At 41.1% G+C, this 27,236-nt stretch overlaps 1 protein-coding gene across 1 annotated transcript in view; it reads left to right on the top strand.

Annotated features, from left to right (window-relative positions):
- CCDC178 (coiled-coil domain containing 178) overlaps positions 1 to 27,236 on the top strand; it is a 384,864-nt gene that overhangs the window by 81,423 nt on the left and 276,205 nt on the right. Inside the window, exons 10-14 of the mRNA XM_040354128.1 lie at positions 8,771 to 8,866; positions 10,953 to 11,089; positions 14,788 to 14,971; positions 18,302 to 18,364; positions 18,708 to 18,869. Coding sequence (XP_040210062.1) covers positions 8,771 to 8,866; positions 10,953 to 11,089; positions 14,788 to 14,971; positions 18,302 to 18,364; positions 18,708 to 18,869 — 642 coding nt within the window. The remainder of the gene's footprint in view (positions 1 to 8,770; positions 8,867 to 10,952; positions 11,090 to 14,787; positions 14,972 to 18,301; positions 18,365 to 18,707; positions 18,870 to 27,236) is intronic.

Genomic DNA, 27,236 nt, shown 5'->3' with positions numbered 1-27,236 from the left:
CACACTGTCTGCAACAGTATGCCGGGGCGCGAGCCAGTGGAGCAGTGGAGTCTCATGTGGCACCAGTTACTGCTGAACAACACACATGGGCCCAGATTCTCAAAGGCGTTACGACGGCGCAACACCATTTGCGCCGTCGTAACTCCTCATCTGGCCCCCGGGTATCTATGCGACTGATTCTTAGAATCAGTTACGCATAGATACCCATTAGATCTGACAGGCGTAAGGCTCTTACGCTGTCAGATCTTAAAAGCTATTTTTTTTCCCGCCGCTAGGTGTCGCATCGTCGTTTTCCCCGTCGTCTATGCAAATGAGGTAATTACGCGAGATTCCCGAACATACGTGCGGTCGACGCTGAGAATTTACGTCGTTTCCGTAGCGTACGCGACGCGTAAGGTTGCCCCTGCTATTAGGAGGGGCAACCAATGTTAAGTATGGCCGTCGTTCCCGCGTCGAATTTAGCGCAATGCACATCGGGTAATTTACCCGACGGAGCATGCGCAGTACGCTCAGCGCGGCTAATTTAAATGGTGCCCGCCCCATTTGAATTGGGCGGGCTTGCGCCGAGTGATTTAACGATACACCGCCGCAAGTTTACAGGTAAGTGTTCTGAGAATCAGGCTGTAAACCTGTAAACCTGCGGCGGTGTAACGTAAATCACATACGTTACGCTGCCCAGGAGCAACGTAAATGTATGAGAATCTGGGCCATGATGTTTATCCAGGCTGGATGATCCAGCGGAGTCTCAGAAAGCCGGGTCGGTTACACCCTCTCTAGGTGACAGTGCGCCCTAGGCGACCGCCCAATTTGCCCATCGGGAGCGCTGGCCCTGTCAATAATGAATGTAGTATCAAACTGTAATGTTACTCCAGATACTAACATGCTGCTCTATATTTGTTAGGGAATTGCTGTATGTCTAAGCTCCCCTGTGGATGTCTTTATTAAAGTAAAAGGAAAACAACAATGCATTATTCAACAGAAGTCAGGTCAGAAGAATCATGTCCTTGTAGTTTCCATTTTGATGGTTTAAGTCTGGCTTCTTAGGTCACTTAAGTAGTAATGTACTATTATGAATGCTCCAATGTACAGCTTTGCTTTTGTTGGCGCTAGCATATTAGGCTAAACTGCTAGATAATGCATATGTTGAAGAACATATGATAAGTGTAAGGTTGAGAGCAATTTCACTAACCCAAGACGTGTTTAGTGCCTTAATAAGGGGAGATGGAAGTTTCAACTGATCGGCTTATGTTTTATATCATCTGGCTGTGAAGGATAAAAAGCAGCCACAGCATCTTCTGTGACTAAGAACTAATTTAAATTAGGGCACAGAACAAGAGGCATTAAGTCCAGTAAGCAATCATTTCCACTTCACAGTGGACCTTTTAAACGCTTTACTAGGGGAAAAAATAACTTTTCAGCTGAGTTACACAAAACTGCACTTTCTAAATAAAGAAACAATCTAATGCTTTTTTTTTTACATTACATGTAACTTCATAGAACAATGGGAATTATTATAGAATTACACCTAACACTAAACATTCAACCTTGTATGTCAGTCAATGGGGTTGATTTACTAAAGGAGTGTAAAGGAGTGTAGTTTCATTCCTAGATTGTAAGCTCTAATGTGCAGGGCCCTCTGATTCCGCCTGTATTGTCGTAATTGTACTGTCTGATTTCATGTTGTAAAGCGATGTGAAAACTGCTGGTGCTATATAAATCCTGTATAATAATATATTTGTTTCCCTTTGCAAAGTAAAAATACTCTAATAATTTACTATATCAACCCCATTAAAGTATCTACCCCTCCCCCCCAAAAAAAAAAATATATTTGCTGTTTAACTGGGAACAAAAAGCAGCACTTCTACCTTCTACTTCCTTAATTAACCACTTAATGTCACGGCTGGGCAAAAGGGTATACAGGTAAGTCCCCTTTAAGATCCTAGCCGTGGGTTGCGCGCACGCCGCCGGCGGCACGCTCGCGACCCGGTCCTGAGCTCCATAACACACTTCCTTGTCCTAGGCTGACAACTCTCACTCAGTACACAATTTCTTTGGAGCAGCAGCATTGCCAGACTTGACTGCTTTCCTGATTTGGACTACAAACACCTCTCTTACAAGATTCAGGGTCCTGTAGTTTAAAAAAACATAGCATACAAAGCTGATGACATTGGTGATATTAAAGCGGAGTTCCGGCCACAATTTCACTTTTTAAATATAAATACCCCTGTAATACACAAGCTTAATGTATTCTAGTAAAGTTAGTCTGTAAACTAAGGTCCGTTTTGTTAGGTTGTTACAGCATTTAGACACTTTATAAAATAGAAATTGACTGGGACCATCTTAAGTGTGGGCATCATGAAGCCAGACTGTATGACTTCCTGGATTTCAGCCTTTCAGATCTCGCACATGCTCAGTGCTGCACAAGCAGTGTCAGATCAGGTTTCAGCACCTGTGCTGTCCAAGTCACATGATTCTTTGAGACTGGGGAGTGCACAGACTCCTGTAAAGTTACACCCACTACATTCCCAGGAGTCTGTGCGGTGTAGGTTAGGAAGCATTAAGCACCTAGGTGCAGGAAGTGGGAAGATTAACTATTCTGCCTAGCAACAACACTTTGAAGGCATCTAAAAAAAAAAAAAAAATCGTAAAGGACTAATGACATTTTTTTAAAACTACTGATGTAATGTTATATTTATGGGTGGAACTCCACTTTAAGGGCTGGTTCACACCAGAATCACAAAGGAATGCATCCCGCTTTCCTGTGCAATGCAATTTTTAAGCCCTTTAATTTGAATGGGCTGAAAATTGCACTAAAATGCAGAAAAAGTAGTGCATACTGTACCTTTAAATACTCGCCGTCCCAAATCGCAAGGTACAGTGGTACCATGCAATTTCATGCCTGTAAACGCACTGTGTTTGGGGTGCCGTCAATAATACATGGGCATGAGCAGTGTATCGCAATGGCAGTGTGTCTGAGAGTGGTGCAGGAAACACGCACAGAACACACCTTTGCCGCACCATGTGGTTAAAAACAAGTAAATATAATATACCTTCCTATGTATTTACTATTGCCAACAGCATAAGGAGTAACAATAGTTAATGATTATTGAAAGAGTTTAGTTCTGCTTTCAAACAAGTGACACAGACACAAAAAAAGCATGCTCTCTGATTTTACTTTAATGAAATCTAAACCCAAGAACAAAAATGTAATATATAGTAGCTTACCAGTCCTAAGATGCGGTGGCTGCATGAGTTTTTTTTTTTCATTCAGTTTTCTGCAAATACAAAAAAAAATGTTGATTTTGTCAGAATTTAAGGGGTCTGTTTTTAAAATATTATTTGGACAAACATCACACACAATCATACAGGTTTCTCACATTTCTGTAATAGGGTAATTCCACCCCATCTAGTGGCCAAAATGCAATATATTTTTTCTTTGAGATATTTAAGAATACTATACCGCACTTTGGCCAGTAGATGGAGCTGATGATCAGAGGAATTATTCTATTACAGAACGTATGGCCAAAATTTGTGCAGCCTGCACAAATATACAGTATATGTGAAATTCTTCCAATGACAGTTTTAAAATTTAGTCCCTTAAACTCTAACCATATCAACAGAAAAAAAAAGAAAACAAGTTGCTATATATGTATTTACTGTATGTAATGTATAGCATGAGACTCATTTTTGATATATGCATTGCAGACCCACCACCAGCTTACCCTGAAAAAGATTGTTTTGAAATCAAAACGCATTGGAAATAGACATGTGCAGAACGAAAAAAAAATTGTTTTGTTTCGATTTGTTATTTAAATAATTTTGTTTAGTTAAATTTTCTTGGAATTTGTTTTGTTTATTTGTTTTCAAATTCGATTTGAGTTTTCTGATTTTGGTTGAATTGAATACAATTCGACTGAATTCAGAAAATTTGATTCGGCTTTTGAATTCGAATCACATTCAAATTTATTCTATTCCAAATTCAAATTTCAAATTTCGGAAGATGGTTTTATTCTTTTTATTTTATTTTTATTCTATTTTTTTCTATTCTATTCGGTTTTATTCTATTTTATTTTCTATTCTTTTTTATTCTATTCTATTCAAATTCAAAATGATTCTATTTGAAATTCAAATTTATTATATTTGAAATTAGAATTTTGAAAGACGGTTATATTCTTTTCTTTTCTCTTATTTTCTATTCTCTTCTTTTTATTCTATTCTAATCTATTCTATTCAAATCTATTCCGTTTGAAATTTGAATTTTTAAAGATGGTTATATTCTTTCTATTTTATTCTATTCTGTTGTTTTTTCTATTCTATTATTTTGTATTCTATTTTTTGTATTCTATTTTGTATTCTATTATATTCTTGTCTAATCTATTCAAATTCTATTTAATTATTTTCAAAATTTGAATTTTGGAAGATGGTTAAATTTTTATTCTATTCTATTATTTTTATTTTCTATTCTATTATTTTTTTATTTTTATTTTTATTATTATTTTTTTTTAATATTCTATTGTGTTCTGTTTTAGTCTATTCTATTGTTTTCTATCCTATTCCTTTATTTTATTTTCTATTTTATTCTACTCTTGTTTTCAAATTCATTTTTCAACTTGATTGGAATTTGAATTTCTTCTGTTTTTTTATTTTGGATTCATTTAAATTCGCTACTTTTGTAATTCGTAAATTTGGATACATCTGAATTTCAGAATAACTAACAATTTGTCAGAATTTCAATTGGGAATAAAACAAACCGCACATGTCTAATTAGAATCCACAAGTGAAAGTGTCAGGGAAGGTTCCCCCTGCTGGTGTTACTGCTATGTTATCCTTGGGCTGCAGTACTGGCGTCCACCAGCGGGGCGTTCTTAGCAGTGTGGAGCACACAGCCCTTCCTGCGTTCAGGTGTGACCTGAATGCAATCAGCACGCCTCTATAAATACCCGGCGTGTGTAATCACTCCTCGCCCTGGTATCGTCATACCTCCTGGACCTGAGCTTGTATTTGACCCTGATTTCTGGACCTGATCCTGATCCTTATCCTTGATCCCTGCCTGGACTTGTCCTCCCTGTGTCCTGATTCCTGTTCCCTCTTGGATTCTTGCCCCGCAGCCTGTCCATCCATCCGCTCCCTGATCCGCTGTGTTCCCATCCTCACCCATCTGCTGACTTCCCCTGTGTATGACCTCGGCCTGGCTTTGTTTATGAATACGGTATTTCCCCTGATTGTATATGCTATTTTGTTACGCACTGGTTGTCTTCATTTATTTGTTAATAAACACCTTTTAACTTCACCGCATACATTGTGGGTCTCCTCTGTGCAGTCACACAGTACTGGTCTACTATACTCTCCTGACAGTATACCAGGGCCATCCCTGACCAGACGTGCCTGCATTGAGGAACCATCCTGTTGCGGTGCGTTTTTTGAAGATGGATTTCAATGAAATCACTTACTTTTCTCTGCTGGCAGAGGAGGATGAGGAGTATTGTCGCCAGGTTTTTGAGGGATGGACAAGTGACCAGCTGATGGAAACCATCCGATCAGCCCATTCCATGGTGGATCATGGTTATATGTCTTATGATGATGTTCAGGCATTAATCCAGTTATGTGTTAAACCGGCCCTGTCGTTCATTCCAGATGGTAGTGATGATTTCTCTCCTCCCTTCAGTCGTGACCAAGTTGAATCCTTGATATGGTTATTAGAGGATGATCCAGTTTCTTTTGATGAACATTATTCCTCTTGTTCCCAGCAGAAGTTGTCTGAGTGCATTAGTTCAGTGCAGTCTCTGATTAGACAAGGTGTGTGTGAATCTGCTTTTGTTCAGCCTGTGCTGCAGGCCTGGTCAGATCTCCTGATTCCAGCAAATCCACCTGTTTCCAGCCCTGCCATTAACCACTCACCTTCCCAAAGATCCATCTGTCCATCACCAATGGCAACCCCAGTTGAAGCTCAGTATACACTGCTTCCCACCAGATACCAATATCCAGTCTCTGCTCCCTGTACCTATCCTGTATACAACCCACCTGTCTCTTCTCAGCCGCCTACTAACCCACAAAAACTTCCTCCAGCTACTGTTCCCTCTACTCTGCCATATCCCAATCCTCCTTTCCAGTCCGCTGCACCCCTTACCTACAGAGCTTCTGTGGCTAAGCCCAAGAAAAAACGAAAGTTTTTCCCAACCAAGATGATCCTGCCAGTAACCCAACCTGTCTCCACACCAACCAACCTGCTCCAGTCTGCTTGCATGCCAGCTGAACCTGATTCTGCCAAACCTCTACCTGCTATGCGGCCAGTTTGCCAGCCTGATCCTGTATGCCAGCCTGAAGTTCCTGTGCCAGTTTGCCAACCTGAAGTTCCTGTGCCAGTTTGCCAGCCTGAAGTTGCTGTGCCAGTTTGCCAGCCTGAAGTTGCTGTGCCAGTTTGCCAGCCTGAAGTTGCTGTGCCAGTTTGCCAGCCTGAAGTTGCTGTGCCAGTTTGCCAGCCTGAAGTTGCTGTGCCAGTTTGCCAGCCTGAAGTTGCTGTTTCAGTGCCATCTGCCCTGCCTGTTTCAGCGCCATCTGCCCTGCCTGTTTCAGTGCCATCCGCTGCCCAGTCTGAGGTGTCCCTGCCTGCTGCCCAGCTCGACGTCCCGGAGCTTGCTGCCCAGCTCGACGACCCGGAGCCTGCTGCCCAGCTCGACGACCCAGAGCTTGCTGCCCAGCTCGACGACCCGGAGCTTGCTGCCCAGCTCGACGACCCGGAGTTTGCTGCCCAGCTCGACGACCCGGAGTTTGCTGCCCAGCTCGACGACCCGGAGCCTGCTGCCCAGCTCGACGACCCGGAGCCTGCTGCCCAGCTCGACGACCCGGAGCCTGCTGCCCAGCTCGACGACCCGGAGCCTGCTGCCCAGCTCGACGTCCCGGAGCCTGCTGCCCAGCTCGACGTCCCGGAGCCTGCTGCCCAGCTCGACGTCCCGGAGCCTGCTGCCCAGCTCGACGACCCGGAGCCTGCTGCCCAGCTCGACGACCCGGAGCCTGCTGCCCAGCTCGACGACCCGGAGCCTGCTGCCCAGCTCGACGACCCGGAGCCTGCTGCCCAGCTCGACGACCCGGAGCCTGCTGCCCAGCTCGACGACCCGGAGTCTGCTGCCCAGCTTGATTTGCCCCTATCTGCATCCCAGCTTGATGTACTTTTTGCCCAACTTAAGATTTCTGTACCCGCTGCCCAGCTTGAGCTGCGTTTTGCCCTGTTAAAAGTCATGGACTTTCATCCGGCCCAACCTGATGTGACTTTATCTGCTGCCCAGCTTGACACCACGGACTTTCCCCAGCAACATCTAATTGGAGCGTCCAGAGGCCGCTCCTTTGGGGGGGGGGTACTGTCAGGGAAGGTTCCCCCTGCTGGTGTTACTGCTATGTTATCCTTGGGCTGCAGTACTGGCGTCCACCAGCGGGGCGTTCTTAGCAGTGTGGAGCACACAGCCCTTCCTGCGTTCAGGTGTGACCTGAATGCAATCAGCACGCCTCTATAAATACCCGGCGTGTGTAATCACTCCTCGCCCTGGTATCGTCATACCTCCTGGACCTGAGCTTGTATTTGACCCTGATTTCTGGACCTGATCCTGATCCTTATCCTTGATCCCTGCCTGGACTTGTCCTCCCTGTGTCCTGATTCCTGTTCCCTCTTGGATTCTTGCCCCGCAGCCTGTCCATCCATCCGCTCCCTGATCCGCTGTGTTCCCATCCTCACCCATCTGCTGACTTCCCCTGTGTATGACCTCGGCCTGGCTTTGTTTATGAATACGGTATTTCCCCTGATTGTATATGCTATTTTGTTACGCACTGGTTGTCTTCATTTATTTGTTAATAAACACCTTTTAACTTCACCGCATACATTGTGGGTCTCCTCTGTGCAGTCACACAGTACTGGTCTACTATACTCTCCTGACAGAAAGCTTACCTGGTTGTATAATAATTTTGTGACGTTTATTATTAGGTGGTTCTGACACCCTGGGTATTATTTACTAATTTTGGGTGTGTGTTTTATCAGCCTTGTGGTTTTATGAAAATTATTTTTATGTAATTTTAAATAAAATGTGCTAGTTTTCCCATTTGTGGTCTTTTTGATGCCTTGAAAAACCTGTATGTCGCAATTGTCTGTCTGATTGTAGCATAGTCTGTGGTTCTTATCTGTACTTTGATTATTAAAGAATGGAGGGCACATTATCTTGCATTCAGTCAAAAGGTTGAAAAAAGTAAAAAAAATTCTCTCAAAAATTGCAGACTTTGTGGGCATAACTTGAGGCAGTACATTCTAAAATTTATCTTTTCTACAAAATTATTAAAAAAAACATACAAAAAACAGACAGCACCCTTTAGTTGACAAGGTCAACAGATGCCCAATAGCGCAAAGCGTGGAGGCATGGTAGACATAAGTCCATAATTCACACAGAAAATTCCGTAATTCACACAGAAATATGATATATGTGTATGAGTGGGTTAGGTCCATGATTTCATCCATGCTAGCTTGTCAACGCATTTCGAAACATTAAATGCTTCCTCAGGACATTCTGGGTAGGTGCTGATATAGTTAAAATATACAAAAAAAATATATAAATAAGTATCAACAATCTAACACTGTATATGCATAATTAGTAAACAATTGTATATTTGTTTTACAACTTGGAAAAAAGCATAATGATAATCTTGTACCATAACTAATTGGTACTGTTGTTTATATATGTTGCATCATATGTAATCTGTAGTATTTATCTTCTTTTTTTTTTTCTCTCAGGTAACTGACTTAAAATATGAACTTGATGATCAAGAAAAGAAAAATAAACAGCTAACAAATGTATATGACAGGCTTTCACAGGAAGCAAAGGAGAAGGTAATGAAATATGATAGAGTTTATTTATTAATAATGATGAATCGTGCAATTTTATATAGCAAATAGACCAATAAAAGATATATTCTTTAATATATATCCTTATCATTCTGACTGTAACTAGGACAGATATAGCACAATACAATAAGGGGTATCTCACCTGTGGGGCCATGACAGCAATACAAACTTAACCCCCCTTTGTGACCAGGCAATTTTTTGCGATACAGTACCGAATCGCTTTAATTGACAATTGCATGGGCGTGCGATGCTGTACCCCCCCAAAAAAAATGTATGTCCTTTTTTTTCCCCACAAATAGAGTGCTCTTTTGGTGGTATTTGATTAACTCTGCGGTTTTTATTTTCTGCGCTATATAGAAAAAAACGTATATTTTGAAAAAAAAATGATTTTTTTACTTTCTGCTATGAAACATTCCCAATAAAAAAATCGAATTTCTTCATCAATTTAGGCCAATATGTATTCAGCTACATATTTTTACAAAAAAAAATCCCAATACGTGTATATTGAGTGGTTTGCGCAAGTTACAGCGTCTACAAACTTTGGGATATTTTTATTTATTTTTCTATTTTACTAGTAATGGTAGCAATCAGCGACTTATAGCAGGCCTGCGATATTGTGACGGACAAATCGGACACCTAAATGACGCTTTTGACACTTTTTGGGGACCAGTGACACTAATACAGTGATCAGTGCTAAAAAAATATACACTGTTGCTGTACTAATGACACTGGCAGGGTTTGGTTAACATCAGGGGCGATCAAAGGGTAAAATGTGTTCTCTAGGAGTGATTGCTAACTGTGGGGGGATGTGCTTTGGCTGGGGGAATGTAAAGATCCATGTTCCTGCTTATGATCAAAACATTCCCCTCTCACAGAATGGTGATCTGCCTTGTTTACATAGGGATACCATCGTTCGGCTTTTCTCCTGAACGAACGGCGGGTCCCAGAGGATATTGCATCTGCCCGACACGCTGATTGGCTCTCACTGTGTCCAATCACAGCAGGAGCGGGTCACCAGCAGCGCGCGTGTGCCCCCGAAACTCGAAACTATCAGATCACGTACCAGGTACATGATCTGGCACAGAGCAACCGACTGCCGCAGTAAATCTACGGGGGGTGATTGCTAAGTGGTTAAAATAGAACTATAGGCAAAACTTTTTTCTTTTCATTTTGGATAGAGCATCGGAAGATTATAAACCTTATCAGATTTTTTTTTCGTCATGTATGTACCATTGTGGAGATTTCCCTTCACTTGCTGTTCCCCTAGCCAAACAGGAAGTGAGAGGAAAACCTTGCAAATTAAGGGAATTCCTTGGGTCACCAGAGCTAGTGTCCGCATTGAAAGATTTCCTCTCTATTACTTTTCTGGGGACAACCCACAATTTGGGGATTTATTTTACTTTCACTTTCAATAATAACGATACACAGAATAAATAGTGAATCTACCTAATGGGGACACAGACAGAAATAAAAACTGACAGGTATTCTAATCCCTCTCTGTTCTATCCAAAACTAAAAAAAAGTTGTAATCCTTCCCTACTTTATACAAAACAACAAAACTCAAACTGGCTAGAGCCCTCTTTAGGATATTGCCACGACTTTGAATCTGATTTGTGAGACCTCGCGGGACATGTGAAATCCCATGTCAGTCAATAAGAGATGTCTTAATTAGTACTACTGAAGTTGCCTCGACTTTAGAAAAGGTTCCTGTACGTCTTCAAGGCGACTTTTATCCAACTTGTTCCCATAGGCTTTAATGGAAGTCGCCTCCAAGTCAGATCCTTATCTATATTGATGTGATTTGGATACAACATTGCAGGAAGATAACCTGGAAATTCCCTGTAGTGTAGACCCTCCATTGCTCACAGTCTCATCAAGTCGCATCAAAGTAGTACTCAAGTTGCATCAAGTCACCAGCAAATCGCCTGGCAAAGTCGCATCGCAAGCCAGGCAACTTCCAGGTCGCAGCATTGTGAACCGAGGGATAAATGTCTGGAAGAATCATACATAATTAGGTTATTAATTAGATGTTTCATGGAAAGCTGCTATTAACACCTTATTTCTGTTAAAGGAGTCTGAGATTCAGTCTCAGTTATCACATTTGGAACAACTGCTTCATAATAAGCTGCATGCATTAAGGGATTTAGAATATGAAAATAAGACCCTCACTCTTGAAAATGAAGACCTGTCAATAAAGATCTCAAACAGGTAAAGTGGCCTTATATTTGCTATCATATTCCATCTTTTTTCGCTTGTTGCTAGTGTAAATAGTTTTGCTCTGCTAAAAGGATTCTTCCTAAAATCTCTCTAGGCCTTGCATAAATGTTCTTATATATTTCCATTGTGTTTCTCTGGGGTTTAGTGTTCTTACATCTGGATGAACTTTTTTGCATCCATTGTTGACACATTAGTGTGTCCATGACTGAATGCAATATGGCATAGCTCAGGCCATTGGGTGGCCTATTTTGTTTTACAGAGAATTAGTTCATAAATGGTTAAGAAATTTCACCATGATATAGTTTTCATAGTATAGTGAGTGAGTAAGTAACTTGTATAGCGCTACAAAGGCGAACTAAATCGCCTCAAGGCGATAGTCACAAATTCACTACATTGTAACTGCTTCTAACTGGTTTATACACGTTTTGACCAACAGTCTGGAATGATGAGCTGGATTGTTTGCTTTGTGAGCTGGTGTATTTTCTGGAGAAAGCTGGTCCAAATAAGCAATTACCTTCACTAAAGCCAGCCATAGACGAAGGGTTACAGGAAAGGAAATCACTCGAAACCACATCAACACAGTCAGTGTGTTGCCGCTTTCAATAATCGAATGATAAGTCTAATGCCGCGTACACACGGTCGTTTTGCGGCATGAAAAAAAAATTAAATTTTTAAAAACGTCATTTAAAATCATCGTGTGTGGGCTTCACATCGTTTTTCGGCTTCTGAAAAAAAAAAAAAGAACATGCTGCATTTTTTAATGTCGTTTTTTAAAATGTAGTTTTTCGGGTTGTAAAAAATGATCGTGTGTGGGCTAAAACGTTGTTTTAAACCCGCGCATGCCCAGAAGCGAGTTATGAGACGGGAGCGCTCGTTCTGGTAAAACTACCATTCATAATGGAGTAAGCACATTTATCACGCTGTAACAGACAAAAAAGCGCAAATCGTCTTTTACTAACACGGAATCAGCTAAAAGCAGCCCAAAGGCGAATAGAACTTCCCCTTCAGAGTGCCGTCGTACGTGTTGTACGTCACCGCGCTTTGTTCATCATTTTTCAAAAACGATGTGTGTGGGCAACATCGTTTTTAATGATGATGTTGGAAAAACGTTGTTTTTTGGACATGCTGAAAAATGACATTTTTTTTCATGCCAAAAAACGACCGTGTGTCCCGGTTCACACCTATGCTAATTGGTTGCGGCTTAAGCCGCATCCAATTCGCATAACATTATAAAATACATTGATTTCAATGAGGCTGGTTTACATATGTGCTATGCATTCGCACTGCGCATTGCCTAAAAAACGTATGCGTTTTCTAGGCATTGCGGTGCGGCTCAGGTGCAAATTTAGGCCCATTATCTTCTATGGGAATTGGGCATGCATCTGATTCGCAGATGTGTTCATTTCTCTTCAGGATTTTTCTCATTCACCTCAATACACTTCCCCCTCCTCTTCCCCTCTCCCAGGTCTCCAAATTCGCAGCTAAAACAGAGATGATCTGCTGAACAGTTCTCTTATCTCTCTGCAGAGATAAGAGAGCTGAAATTCGCACCGCACAAGTGTGAATCCAGCCTAGGTTGCCATACAGAAAGGCATGAGAACTAGAAAATAGACATGAACAGATTTCTGTATTAAATGCACAATAGTACAAAGTAGCCCCAAAAGAGAAGGATGTAAAGGTGACACCCTGTCAGCATGGGAATCAGCATAACATTGCCATAGATATAGGAAGAAGGGATTTCCTGGCATCCAGCTGGATGGGATATCCTACTGCCACTCTTTGCCTTTATTATTATTATTACATGATCAGCTCTTGAAGAAGCATATTTGGTGAGCAAAACTAGTCGAGAGAGTATAAATCGATTCAATATCAAACAATACTGAGCTGACTTTGTCAACCCCCATCAACTTTTCAGGATGATATCTGTGTCGTTGTGGTTCCTTTGGGGTACTTATCAGCCCTAGGGATGTTATAAATACAAATTAGTTGAGTCTCACTGCCCACTAGATGGTCAGTGATTTTTTTTTTAATTCACAATTTATGGTGTATGTGTTTTTATAATTGTTTGTGTCATTTATATTTTTCTATAATAAAGATTATATGTAAAAATGTATGTATCTATGCCTATAAAGTCCATTCCTTCTCCATTTTTAAATTGCTGTTGATCATTATGAGGACGTGGCATATTTTATCTGTGTTGTCCACAGTACCACCCTGTGAGGACAGCACATTCCTTTTTTCCTATCGTCAATACAGCTTGCTGATAGAGTCAGGGTGCTTGGGATTTAAAAGATGGGCAGAGCTATGAGGAAAGCCAAGGTTTAGGTGGGTTAACGTCCCTCCCTCTCATTTTCGTTCACTGACAAAAATTGGAATTAATTTTTAATCATAATTTTTATCACTTGACTTCATTTGAATTTAATTTTTGTTTAGTTTTCGTTACTAAAAACATGCAGCTGACGAAAACTATGATGAACATTTTCAACTAAATTAACACTGTTTCACATCTCTTTATTCATTGTAGGCTTCGAATCATTGCATGTAGGGTGTAATTCTGAGTAAGAACAATACAGAAAGATTAGCAAATAGTTTCAGTATATTTTTGCATCTTTTCAATGAATGCAGAGCATTCTCTGATTGGACAAGGTGGAGGGAATGATGTCACAGCCCCACCTCTCCATTTTGTTTAATCAGAGTTTGCATCTATTTATAGAACACAAAGCAGTCTCCTTGAATGGTCCCCGTGTCAAGTGGTTGACCTCCTGTGTTCACAATGGATGAAGGCAGCCACTTGGCACAGACCTGGAAGCCAGTGAAGATAAACTGAAGTATCTGGGCCAGATTCTCGTAGAATCTGCGGCGGCGTAGCGTAAGCCATTTACACCACGCCGCCGCAACTTACTGGAGCAAGTGCCGTATTCTCCAAGCACTTGCTCCGTAATTTGCGGCGGGGTAGTGTAATTGGCCCGGCGTATGGCCGCGTAATTCAAAGGGGGCTGCTTGTATTCAAATTAAGCGCGCCCCCGTGCCGATTGAACTGCGCATGCGCCGGGCTGAAAAATAGCCCAGTGCGCATGCTCCAGCTCACGACGGAAAACGTCAATGACGCCGACGTGAGCGTCATTGACGTAAAGTCGTATTCAAGAACGACTTAGGAAAACGACGTAACCGACGGAAAAAGACGACGCAGACCCGACGCCATACTTAACATGGCATACCGCGGACTGGCGTAAGGTTACCCCTCATATAGCAGGGGTAACCTTACGCTTACGGAAACGACGTAAGTGACTAGTAAGCGACGCAAATTCGTTCGGGAATCGGCGTATCAGGCTCATTTGCATAGTCAAATGAGAACTGAACGTAAACGCCACCTAGCGGCATTACATCTAAGATCCGACGGTGTAAGTGACTTACACCCGTCGGATCTTGGCCGTATCTATGCGAAAATGATTCTAGGAATCACTCGCATAGATACCCGGGCTCAGAAACAGAGATACAACGGTGGTTCCTGAGATACACCGTCGTAACTCTTCTGAGAATCTGTCCCTCTGTGTTTACTAGAGTGATTTCCAGCTTCTAGAGAGATCCCACAGGTATGGTAAATACTTAGTTACAACGGTCCAAGCTGCTGTAAAAATATCTTCTTTAAGTAGAGCTTCCTCTATTCTTTTTCTCTTTTTTTGAACTAGCTATAAGACTAGAAATAAACTTAAGACAGATATTAAGCGAATGCAGAAGAGCTGCATGAAAAATGAAGAACAGACTACCAAAGTTTCCAAAGAACTCTCTAAAGTGTCCGTCACCCACTCAGCATCCAAATCCAAACTGGCAGAGCTGGAGGACAAGTCATCTAAAGAGGAAAGACGTCTCAAGGTGCTTTTTACAGAAACCATTTCCCAGTTTTGCCACCCTTCAAATGTATTATACTTAACTGTATATGAAAAATTGATAGTTCCCGATCTAGCCTAGAAGACTTCTGTACTGATTAATGTGTAATAGATTCATGAAATATTCTAGATTCATTAGAATTTTAAAGGTGTTTTTTTTAAAGCTGGTTTTGAAAAATGATTTGTGTTATTGAAAATGATCACAAGATGGCAGTATCCTTTAACACTTGGCAGCAGCAAGCCTCAGTACCATCACACGGATTTAAACGATGGAACAACATTTATAAGTTGTAGGATTGCTTCACAGGTACAGAGCCTGTCATTAAATAGGTTTTTAGATCTTAGTATTTTTTCAAACTCTACATTATTTACATCAACTGACAAAAGCAATAGTTACTAATAATTCGTTTTATTTAAACCTTTTTTGGCATTTATTAACGCACAAATTTAAATGGGCATTTATGCATTGACATACTAAAATTTGTGACGTTGCATTGAATTTTGTTCACTATCTGGGAGGTCAGTCAGTTATGCACACAGCATTCATTTAGGCTTGGTTCACACTATGGACAGCATGTGAATTGCACAGGAACCGCACTGCATTTCTGTTCAGTTCACATGCAATTCATTTAGAATGTGCTCAAGTCGCACCGAATTGCACCAAACATGCACCGCTTTGGAACCGTAGTGCAACCGGATGGGATGGTATTTTTGTACCATGCAATCCAGTGCTGGCATCCAATGCACTGCATTTGGGGTGTCATTAAGATGACACCCGCTGCGTATGGCAAAGGCAGTGCGATTTAATTGCAGTGCGATAAACGCACATGGATTCCAGAGTTTCCCGCGCCTCATTAGTGTGAACCTAGGCTTAAGCTGAATTTTATTTTGTTATATTTTGCTGCACCTTCTAATGCACACTGTTAGAAGCTTACACAAAAGTAACTGTTCACAAAAAAAAACACTTTTGAGTAAAGTAGAAAAAAAAACTTGCAAGATGCCCACAACATTCAGTTTCTTTATTGTGGCTAGAATTAGAATATATAGGCCTGATGATTTCCTTCACTTAACCCCTTCTGGTTATTAATTGGCAAGTTTACTTTTCTCTCTTCATTTTAGCAGTTGATTTATATGTTTTTGGTATGCACACTACTAATACACGGGTGGTAACATTGAAGTACCGATCCAGGTGAAAAGAAAAAAGGTAAAATATATACGTAGACAGCTAGGCAGTGATTGGTACAACTTTTGAGCTTCTTAGTTAATTTGGTATATAACTTTTTACATATTTTTTTTGCATTTTTTTACATCTCAACATTTACTTGCACTACAAAGACAGTACAAAAGTATATAGTAATGTTTATGTTTGTTCCCAGCAAAAGTTGGTGTTCCCTTCTACCTGCAAAGAGTGGATGGTGAATCCCACTTTGTATATTGAATTGGATAGGGAGTTCACTTTGACTGCTGGGATCGATGGGAGAATCCACTTTGCCTGATATATTGGATGGCAAAGTCTACTTTGTATGCTGTGGTGGGTGGGGGAAGCTAATGTAGCCATCACATTTAAGGACTGGCAAGCTGCAACATATAATTTTTTTTTAGTTTAGATATGCTTTAAAATAAGATAAAGAGTCCTGTAGTATGTACATAAATCAATAACAACTAATCTAAATATTTTTTTATCCAATTGCTTTCAATTAAAAAAAGATTGGTTGCTATTATGGATGAGCTTTAGATTTTGGTCAACCATGAGTTCGACCCAAACCTAGATTCTTCAGGGTTCGCCAAATGGGCAAACTAAGTTGCCGAATGTTGCCCAGTATGCCTGCCCACCTGAATTTCCAGCTGCTGCAGCCAGAAAGTCATTCATTTAGGTGTGGTATCACTGCCGGGCTGTGAGGATGAGGCCCTTGTTCCCATCGACATGGGGAGAATGTGCCAAAGTACTCTTCCAGTGTTGAGGGCATGTGGCCTGTTATGGTAGATGGGAGGGGGTTATGCTTGCTGCCCCTTTTTGCTGGCTATAAATGAGAAATTGGTATAGATGTTGGGTACAGACCGCCTGCCCTTTTTTTGCCTGGGGTTTCTCTTAAAACATTTTAACAGACCCTTATCCATGCATGCCTGGGTGGCAAGGAAAGGATGAAGCAGAAAGTGTGCAACCCTGCCCCCATCCTGAACCACATCAGGCCACATAGGTCTGCTAAGGACTTTAAAGGGGACCCCTAGAATTTTTTTTTACGAACCCCCCTTTCCCAAAAATTCATACTAGACTCTTACCCTTGATAAAGGTCTGGTATGCATTTTGAGGGGGACCCCAGGCACACAAAAATTGCATAAATAAAAAAAAAACTGTACCAAATCCTTATACAGGCATGCAGCCTGGCTCCCACTCTTGGCCCAGTGTGTATGGGGGAACTGGGAGGAGGGGTGGTGTGGAATGATCAGACTTAGGAAGCCTCATTTAAAAAAAGAGGATCTCCAAAAATCCAGCCCTCCTCTATGTAATAAATATAGATAGATGGCGCATGATTTAAAGAGCACAATCAGCAATAAATGAAATTTAACATATCATAAGGTCCATGTCAGTAACAGGAAAAAAACAAACGGAAAGGGAATATTAAAATGAATGAATGGTCATCCAATAATAGTCCGATAAAAGTCTAATAAAAGTTCAATAAAAGTCCAATAACACTAGTGGCAGCAAAATCCTGAAGCAGAAGCGAACTCTGAAAGATATATACAAACAAGAAGGAAATGCGCCAAACTAAGTGCAGTAAGTCAGGATTTAATTAAAAGTAATGTTGTAACAGTAAATTGGTTACTCACAAAAGAAGAGATAATACAGGCAGGATAGGGCAAATGGCTGGTCCGGTGTCACAGCGTGTCATCTGCAGCTGCAAGGGTTCTTCTGGCTTGTCTCATACCATGGGACCGTAGGAGATGGAAATCCAAACACTTGGGAGCCTTTGGGGAACCACAGGAGATCCAGGAACCGTGAAAGCTGCTTGATAGCGGCGTGCGTTCCAGCGTGGAACACAACGCACCGTCGTACGACCGGAAGTGACATGGGGACTCAGGCCAGCCAATAGTCCAGCCAATAGGACTCAGGCCAGCTAATCCTTTGGCCTACTTTCAGTAAATGACCTGGAACAAAAATGTAGACCAAGTTTACTTTGAATTTACTGTAATTGTATACCTTTTCATATAATACCAAAACATATTTTTATATGTTCCTTGAGTTTTGAAGATGTCTTTATTCCATAAAGTGAACATGTTACTTTCTTCTCATATTGTCTTTTTTTTCCTTTTGAAGAACTTGGTTGATTCCTTGAGGAAGCAAATTATTGAGGAAGTCAGAATCACTCAGAATACGCAGGTAAAGCATTATATCTGGGTTTGGCAAACCATAGAACACTAAACTATATTTACTAATATGGCATCTACCGGTAGTTATTTTTCATTGGCTTATTCAATGAAGCAATGAGGAATATGAAAAGTTTCCCAAATCATAGCAGCCAATCAGCATTCATCTTTTCCTGATCTGACTGCTGTATACCAGCAGCTGTAGATTTTGCACTTTGGATATCAGTACAGTTTTGCACTGTCTTTTTGAGTAAGCCTCGCACATGTATCCCCTATTATAAGGAATTTTACTCTACAAAAAAGTTTGCTGCTTATTTTAGCTTTTGGCTTTTTTAAAATTTGTATACTTCTACCAGGCAAGAATAAATACGCTTATAGCTGACAGACAGCAGAAAGAAAAAGAAAACAAGAAACTCAAAGATGAATTGAGGAAGATGGTGGAAGAGATTGAACGGCCGGTTGCTAAGTTAGAATCAGAAATCAGGAAGTTAACAGAATTCCATGCTCAGAAATCAAAGGTATTGTTCTCAGAGGGTAATGCCTTCATATTATACTATGTTTGTGTTTACAATTTTTTTTTTAAGTGGCTTTTACTTTATGATCACAAAAATTTTTATCTCCAGGAAGATGTAAAATACACAAGTTAGCACTGCTCTGCATTTATCACTACAGTATCACTACATCATTAACAGAATTTCATGCTCAGAGATCAGAGGTATTGTTCTCAGAGGGTAATGCCTTCATATTATACTATGTTTGTGTTTACAATTTTTTTTTTAAGCGGCTTTTACTTTATGGTCACAAAAAAACTGATCTCCAGGAAAATGTAAAATACACAAGTTGGCACTGCTCTGCATTTATCACTACAGTATCAATACATCATTAATTGCTTTGTTTTTTTGCCATAAAGCTGGCCATAAATGGAATGAAATTTGATCCATTGATGGCTTTTCCTGTTTGACAGAAGTTGATCTAACAGTTGATGTAGAAAGACTCAGCGCAGAGTCAGAGAGTCTGATGTACCCGATGTGGTTGAGCTACATGTTATCCACCTAGATTACCTCATTCCCTCAAACTCTAAATTCCACCTAGTGGCCAATCAAGAATATTGGAGCTCACTACAAGCTGAAGCTGATACTAGATACCCAAGTGATGAAACACATTTTATTCAGTGTAATAAAGTAATTGGATTTTATACTTAGAGAACTCCTGACTATCCTTTAAACAACCACATCAGGTGGCAGAGACAAGTTTTCTACAACCGCTCACTAGGAAGGCCGCGTGTCCCCCCCCTAGCTAGGTGACCACAGCCTCAACAGTTGTAAGTCTATTTTGAAATTCTTTCCTTTTATTGTGGAAGCACTGCATTCTTGTTTTTGAATTAATCTACTACACTATAAGGGCTCTCCTGCCTCCCTCGCTTTTCTTTTTTGGTGGAAAATCTGAGTTTTATCAGAAACCCCTGACAAGCTCCTCAGGATTCTTTGGTCCACGATCTACCACCACACCCAGACTTTTATCGAACAGATTATTTTTGTAGAACAGATGTTGGAAAGTATTCATTTGATCAACGGCTGCAGCGCTGACCAGTGTATTCTATCAGCAGAGAAGTTTCTGCTGTCCAAAAACAATAGCACAGCAGCGAGGATTCCTCCTTCCAACCCACTTGTGTGAATGAGGAAGTCAGTTTTTTTTTTGATTAGCCCTCTTTTGATAGAGAAAAAACAACCCATCTATGGCCAGCTTAAGTATCCAAATTTGACATGGTATCAGCCTCTTGCTGTCCTGCATGGCAGAGTTCAGACTGGGAAAAAAAGAAGCAGAACAAGAACCCAATCTTTTTTTCTATAGTCATCATGGGATAACTAGGAATATGCTGAGAGAGCTTATTAGTCTGCTGCTTCTCTCTTTTCACAGGCTGAGAGAGTGTCAAGAACTGTTAGGCCTCGTACACACGATAGGTTAAACAGAGGACAACGGTCTGATTGACCATTATCATTGGTCAAAACCGATCATGTGTGGGCCCCATAGGTTATTTAACATTGGTTTAAAAAAATGCCAACTTGCTTTAAATTTTAACCGATGGATTCCTAACCAATAGGTCAAAACCGATCGTTAGTAGGCACGAACCATCGGTTAAAAATCAACGCATGCTCAGACTAAATTAGGGGATGGGAGCGCTCGTTCTGGTAAAACTTGCATTCATTTTGGAGATGGCACATTCTATATTTTTCAAATTAGTGCCCCGTTTCTTGCAGCGCATTTTTTTCTTCGTTCTATTGCTAGAATAAAGACGTTGTTTTGCTGATGGTATTTAGACAGAGTTCTCCCATACTGACTTCTTTTTTTTTGCTTGTGATCTCATGAATATTTCTTTTTTTTTAAATAAAGCCAGATCTCCAAAATAATTTGTTGTACTCCACTTTTTTTGTTAAATTCATTTTTTTTGGAGACATTTTTTTTCTCAAGTTATCACAAATCCCCCCCCCCCCCTCAAGGGGGTTGTGTCCTTTGTTAATTACACATTGTATTTCGGAAATGTTTGATGGCTATTCACCAGAAAAACACAATAGACAAGTATTCAACTTAAATTAAATCTCCATTTATTCTGGTTCAAACAATTAAACATGAAGGGCAACAATTGAGCACTCAGCCAAATCTATGTAGACTTTGGAGCCCAAAGGCTCATTCCACCATGATAAACATCAAAATCAATAACCTCTAATTGGGGTCACAATGTGCTCCCCAAATCCCAGAAATCTGAAGCAGCAGCAGATGTCATACATAACCCCAAGCTGTGGTACTACAACAACAACCTCCGTGTTCTGGCATATCAGCTTGAAGTCACGGATTCACTTTCTGGTCTTCCTTGCAGCCTTCCTTCCACGGCCCCTTGCAGGTGGTGAGAATGTGGCAGCAGGAGGAGGAGGAGACTGGGCCTGGTCACTGAGTTGTGTGGTCTCAGTCAGCAGGCCCCTTCTTCCCCTCTGTATCACAGATGCAAAAAGATCCTCTGCCAGGCGCTCCTCCATATTTTGCAGCTGGTCAGCAAGGTAGGAGCTGTAGCCCTCAACAGGGTTAACTGGAGGGGAGGCACCTGTGATTCAGTGCTGCCACTGGGCCTGGGCACCTGCTGACCCCACTTACCCCTTCCTCCTCTTGGCTGATCTCTTCCTGTGTATAAAAAAAGGGACTGGCATTATTATTTTTGTTGGGTAAATTGAACAGACTCTCATTCTGACCCCTGCAGTTGTCATCCCTGTCACTATATTTTCTGCACACGACTTTTGTTTGGGTTTTCAAGCTTTCAATTTGGTTCATAAAACATCTCATTAAACCATCAATAATTTGAGGCCAAGAAATATGTTGTAAACTACTATACCTGACTGAAGATGTTCAGATCTGGCTTCTCAATCTCAGCCAGCTCTGCGGCACCCTCTGAAGGGGTGGGGGGGATCAGTGGAAGGAATGGTGGAGGGAAGGGTATAAGGAAGACTGTCAAGTGTGATTCTCTGGCCTCGATCTGATCGTCCAGAAAAATTAGGTGTTTATAGCACCACAGCTTGGGCTCCTGTACTTCATCTGCTGCTGCTCCTGACCTCCGAGAAGCATGGACCTGTATAAAACGCTTCTTGTAAGCATTCCTGATGTTTTTGATTGTATTGCTTATCATGTTGAAAGTTAGCTCTGGTATCCAGGTCTGCATATAAGTGACCAATCAGTCATTTGTTGCCCTTTGAACATTATTGTTATAATAGGATGAATTTGTTATATCTCACAGGATTTTTACATTGCGATATTTGACACTGAATCACATCATATTCTCAGGCTAAAATATCCTCTGCCAGGGCCCATTGTCGCTCCTCCAATTTTTGCAGCTGGTCAGCAAGGTAGTCCTTAACAGGGTTAAGGGGGCCCTTATGATGGAAGCTGCCTCCCTAATAACCTTCAGACACTCGGTCCTTTTTTTTTTTTAAGAAATATGGTCTGGCATAGCAATGGCCCCCCTACCAGTGAAGTACTCCACGTATATATCACGGGACTCTCGAGCAGTTCGGGGGGCAAAGCCAGTATGGCCAGTGTCCAGGCCAGTTAGGTTTTCAGATAATTGTCTGGCCTCAGGCCCAATGTTTGAAAGGTATGTCTCTGAATGCCTGTGCCAAAAATTAGGAAAAATGCAGCAGGTAAAATGACAGTGTTCAGTTTATAGTCCGCCATGTGGATGGCTGTCTGAAACAGGCGAAATCGTCTGGCCATTATCCCGAAGGCATTCTCGACAACCCTCCGGGCTCTGGCCAGCTGGTAATTAAAAACACTCCTCTCTGGGGTGAGAGTCCTCTGGGGAAACGGCCTCATGAGGTGTAGTCCAAGCCCGAAAGCTTCATCTGTGACAAAAAACACATTGCCCACATTTTCTTCATCCCCTGGCAGGGCCAGGCCACCAGTCTGGAGACATTGGGCAAACTCCATCTGCGCAAAGACCCCATGTCCACATACAAAAACTCATACTGTGCCGACACCACCACCATCAACACAATACTATGAAAACCTTTGTAGTTGAAATAGTATGACCCCGAACGGGGTGGCGGCACTATGCTGACGTGTTTTCAATGTATTGCCTCTCCGCAGTTAGAGAAGTCTTACCGCTGGGCCAATTGGGAAGCCACAGTCTGCCATTCCTGTGGCATGCAAGGAAACTGTGGAGTCAAACAAAACAAAAAATTAGTACTTTGGCACATAAACATTGCAATCACAATACAAAATACATCATTGTCCAACATCAGTATATCATTTATTAGTGGAGTGAGTATTTCATGCCAGAACAAAAATAGGCCCACTTATCAGACTACTCACCCTTCTGATGGGCCATTAAACATTTCAGGGGGGGGATTTCTAGCTGAGTTTGTATCCAGAAAAATAAACCCTCTAGCACTCTGCCAAAAAGGACTGAGAAAATATACATTAGGACACATTTTAAGGGGGGGCAGAACTACAATGGAGCAGACAAAAAAAAGTTGGAAACAGACTAGGCTAGGTGTGTTTGGGCCTAGGATAGCATGCTGCAGAGGTTAGTGAAGGGAAATATGCATGTAGGCAAAAAAAAAGGACCATTCAAAGCTTACAACATGCATGGGGACAAAGGGGACATTCAGAGCATATTACAATCATGGTAATTAGGGAAGGATGCAAGAAATACAAGACATTAGCATACATTTAAGACATATATAGATTGCGATGTGAAAGGAGACAACTTACCTTAATATAGACCTTCTGTATCACTTGTATGATGGAAGAACACTTAAAACAGAAAGCAACCAAGTACAGCAAGGCCTGTAAAGAACGAACTGAAAAACAGAAATCGAGCGGACAGAAACGCACTGCAAAACACATACGACCTGAAAAACAGATACAAAACCACAAGCACTAACTGAACCCGAAAAAACGATCTGCAAAGCACGGAGACTGAAAAGCGTGAATCGGCTCTAACCAAACTTTTACTAACACGCGGTAACACGGAATCAGCAAAAGCAGCCCTAAGGGTGGTGCCAAAGGTTTTGGCCTTCCCCTTTATAGTGCCGTCGTACGTGGTTTACGTGTCCGCGTTCTGACACGATCGTTTTTTTAACCCTTGGTGTGTGGGCGCGACGGACCATCAGTCAGCTTCATCGGTTAACCGATGACAATGGTCCATCAGACGGCTCTCATCGGATGGACTGATCGTGTGTACGCGGCTTAAGTGTTACTTAACTGGAACAGAGAAAACTGCCCAAATAGGGCTGCTCTATATAGCAGAGCTGTGTATATTTCTGAACTGGTGAAAATTACATATCTGTTACCAGTTAACACAACTTCTTTAGTGTATGTATGTATTTGCTTGTCTGGAGTTTAGCATTACAAAATACAAAAACTCTGTTTTTAAAAAAGCACTCCAAGGTAATCATTTATTTAACCCCTTAACCCTGGCGCTCGCATGCCCTGTAAGGGGTTTAGAATTCCGGGATGCAGGCCGGGGCTTATGGTTATGCGATTGCCTCACAATTGTCACAGTTCACAATATGATCTGCATTCCCTCTGATGAGTGTTTTGTTGACCTGCCCAATCTAAGTAACCAATGCACCAGAGTGCTAAAAAAAAAAATTGTGCCGGCTACGTTGTTATGCATATGCTTTGTTGCAGCAATTGTGTGCTGTGGAAGTGTTTGAACGGTCAACAGGTCTTTTCTGTACTTGCTGAAAATGAAATTGTGCTTAAAGTGGTTGTAAATATTACCATAGCTCATTATGAATTAGTTACCTTAGATCAAAGCCCCCGCAGTGGTCCTCGTACAACGCTTCGGCCGGCGACATCGCTCCTGGAGTTACTTCTGGGTATCGTGGGGCATGCGCGTGGGAACCGTCGGTAACGCCACACTCACGTACATGTCATTGCTTCAATGTGCATGTGCCGATAATGTCGGCACATGCAGATTCAGGGGATATCTCCTAAACTGTTTTAGGAGATATCCGGGGTAGCTACAAGTTAACATTATTATAGGCTTACCTGTAGCAAAAAGTGGTTGTAAAGGGTTTACAACCACTTTAACCTGAACAACTAAATCTAAAACAGTTACCACACCTATGGACTGATATACTGCAATATATTGTTATTGGATTTTGAAATCTTTTAACAGCTGGAAAATTGTTAGATTTTATATCATACCTGAGATTGTCTTTAAACTGTTAGGTCTTACTTTCATCTTCTATGAGGACAAATACATAGCTAACATTGTATAGGCATCCCATTTTCTCTTTTGTTCTAGACTGTCCAGTCTGTAGCAGAGGTGGCTCTAGGCTTTGTGAGGCCTTAGGAAAAACTTAGACATGAGGCCCCACTAACGCCCATAATGGGAAAAAAGTATAACATTTTTAGTGCAGAGTCCTTGCATGAGGAGATTGGTCCCGCACATCCGCAGGCAGTGCCATCATTCTTCCCAATGCTGGGCTCTCCCTTCCTCCGTCAGGCAAATTAGGCAGCCAGGAGGCCCCTGTAAGTGCAAGGCCTTAGGCGACTGCCTAGTTTGCCTAATTAAACAGCTGCCTCTGGTCTGTAGTTCTACACAGTTAGGTGTCATTTTGTTTTCCAAAGAGAAAGGGGGTCATTCTTACTGCATGAATCAAAATGAAAATACTGTACACATAAATCAGGGAGAAACTTCTGTGCCAGTTTGAGCCCCAGTTTACACTGATGCAGTGAAAATTGGGTGTGAATTTAAAGTGGTACGCTGTAATTGTGATATTTTTTTTACATCGCAATGCAAATTCTGCTAAGCATGTGTGGTTTCCATGTGAATTTGTGAGGGCAGTGGTAACTTCTGGCATTTTATTTGCTATAAAACCAAGGCAAAAATAAATAAATAATTGGAGCAATGTGAACACTGGACTGCAAATTCTTTCCGGTCCCATAGAAGTCTGTAGAGATGAAATTCCCACCGCTCCGCGCTAAACTCAAACAGGGCCCTTTTTTGAACTGGATCAAATTCGCACCGCATATATGTGAACAGCCTTCATTGGAAATAATGCTTTTTTACATGACATGTGAATCTTTGCTTTTTGGATCGCATCTGATCCGCATAGAATTTGCATACGTGTGCACTGGGGCTAAAGCCTGGCAGTTAATAAGAGGGCAAACAAAGCTTTGATTTTTTTAATTGGAAAGGGTGAAAGATATAGACATGTATGATTATTTCTGGGTATCATTTCGATAATAGGATAAGGGAACCACATATTACATATTTATTTTCTTTGTGGTGTGTTTTTCTCCTTGTTTTATGTAGTTTTCCCTGTTTGTACAATGTAATTTTGTAAAAAATATATATACTGGTAGAGCTAATAGTCATTTGAATAATTTTATGTTACTACATTTTCCAGGTAGGAAAGAACAGTTTTAGTAGAATATCTTACAAGGTTTATATTTTAATTGATGAATGAATTACATGGTATAGAAGGACTCATTTGTGTGGCTGACAGGAGAAACTGCTTTTAGGTTGACATCCAAGGCCTGAAGTAAGTATGGAGTTAACAAATGGGTAGTGAATTTGCTGAAGTGGCAAAATGGACAAAAGTGTGGAAATTGCAGTTCAGTGAAAAAAGGTTCAAAACTATGCACTTGAATAAGAAAACTCAAAAGACAAGCTATAGGATTAATGACACTGTGTCAACTGCCTGTCACATTATGTCAGATTAAGCTACTGCATATAAGACATGGCTTGCATTAGTGCATAAGACAAGTAATGTGTTCTGTTGTACATACAATTTCAGACTCAGTGGCAGAGATGAGCAAAGTTTTGAAAATGAACCCTGCTGGCAATCCTCCCAATCCACAGATAACGATCCTTTCCACTGATTTACATATTATCAGTATGCCTTAGTTTACTTTCAATAGGTTTTATTGTTGGTTTTACAGAGTTACATCCAACTTGAAAGAAGTAACCAATAAATATAAGATTAGGAACATCAACTTGTGCCTAAAATGAAGCAAAATAATTGGCAACTGGTAATAGTTTTATTTTTTTTCCCAGTCTTATATTAGAATGTAAACATTGTAAATATACATACACTATGTATGTAGAATTGTGCACTTTGTAAAGTATATATGATCTTAGGTGGAAGGATAATCGTAGTAAACAATATTGCAACCATGGCCCAATTATTTTCCAATCTGCCATGTTTGTTCAATAAAAAAGTGATTCTAAAGAAAATAATTAAAAAACAAACATGTTATACTTACCTGCTCTGTGCAAGGATTTTGAACAGAGCAACCCCGATCTTCTTTTTGGGTCCCCTGTTGGCTGTCCTGGCTCCTCTCCCCTGCCGAGTGCCCCCAATGGCAAGCTATAGGGGCACTAG

Source organism: Rana temporaria, chromosome 5 (assembly GCF_905171775.1).
Source record: "Rana temporaria chromosome 5, aRanTem1.1, whole genome shotgun sequence".
Classification (NCBI taxonomy): Eukaryota; Metazoa; Chordata; class Amphibia; order Anura; family Ranidae; genus Rana; species Rana temporaria.
This window is presented reverse-complemented; position numbering and strand designations above follow the sequence as displayed.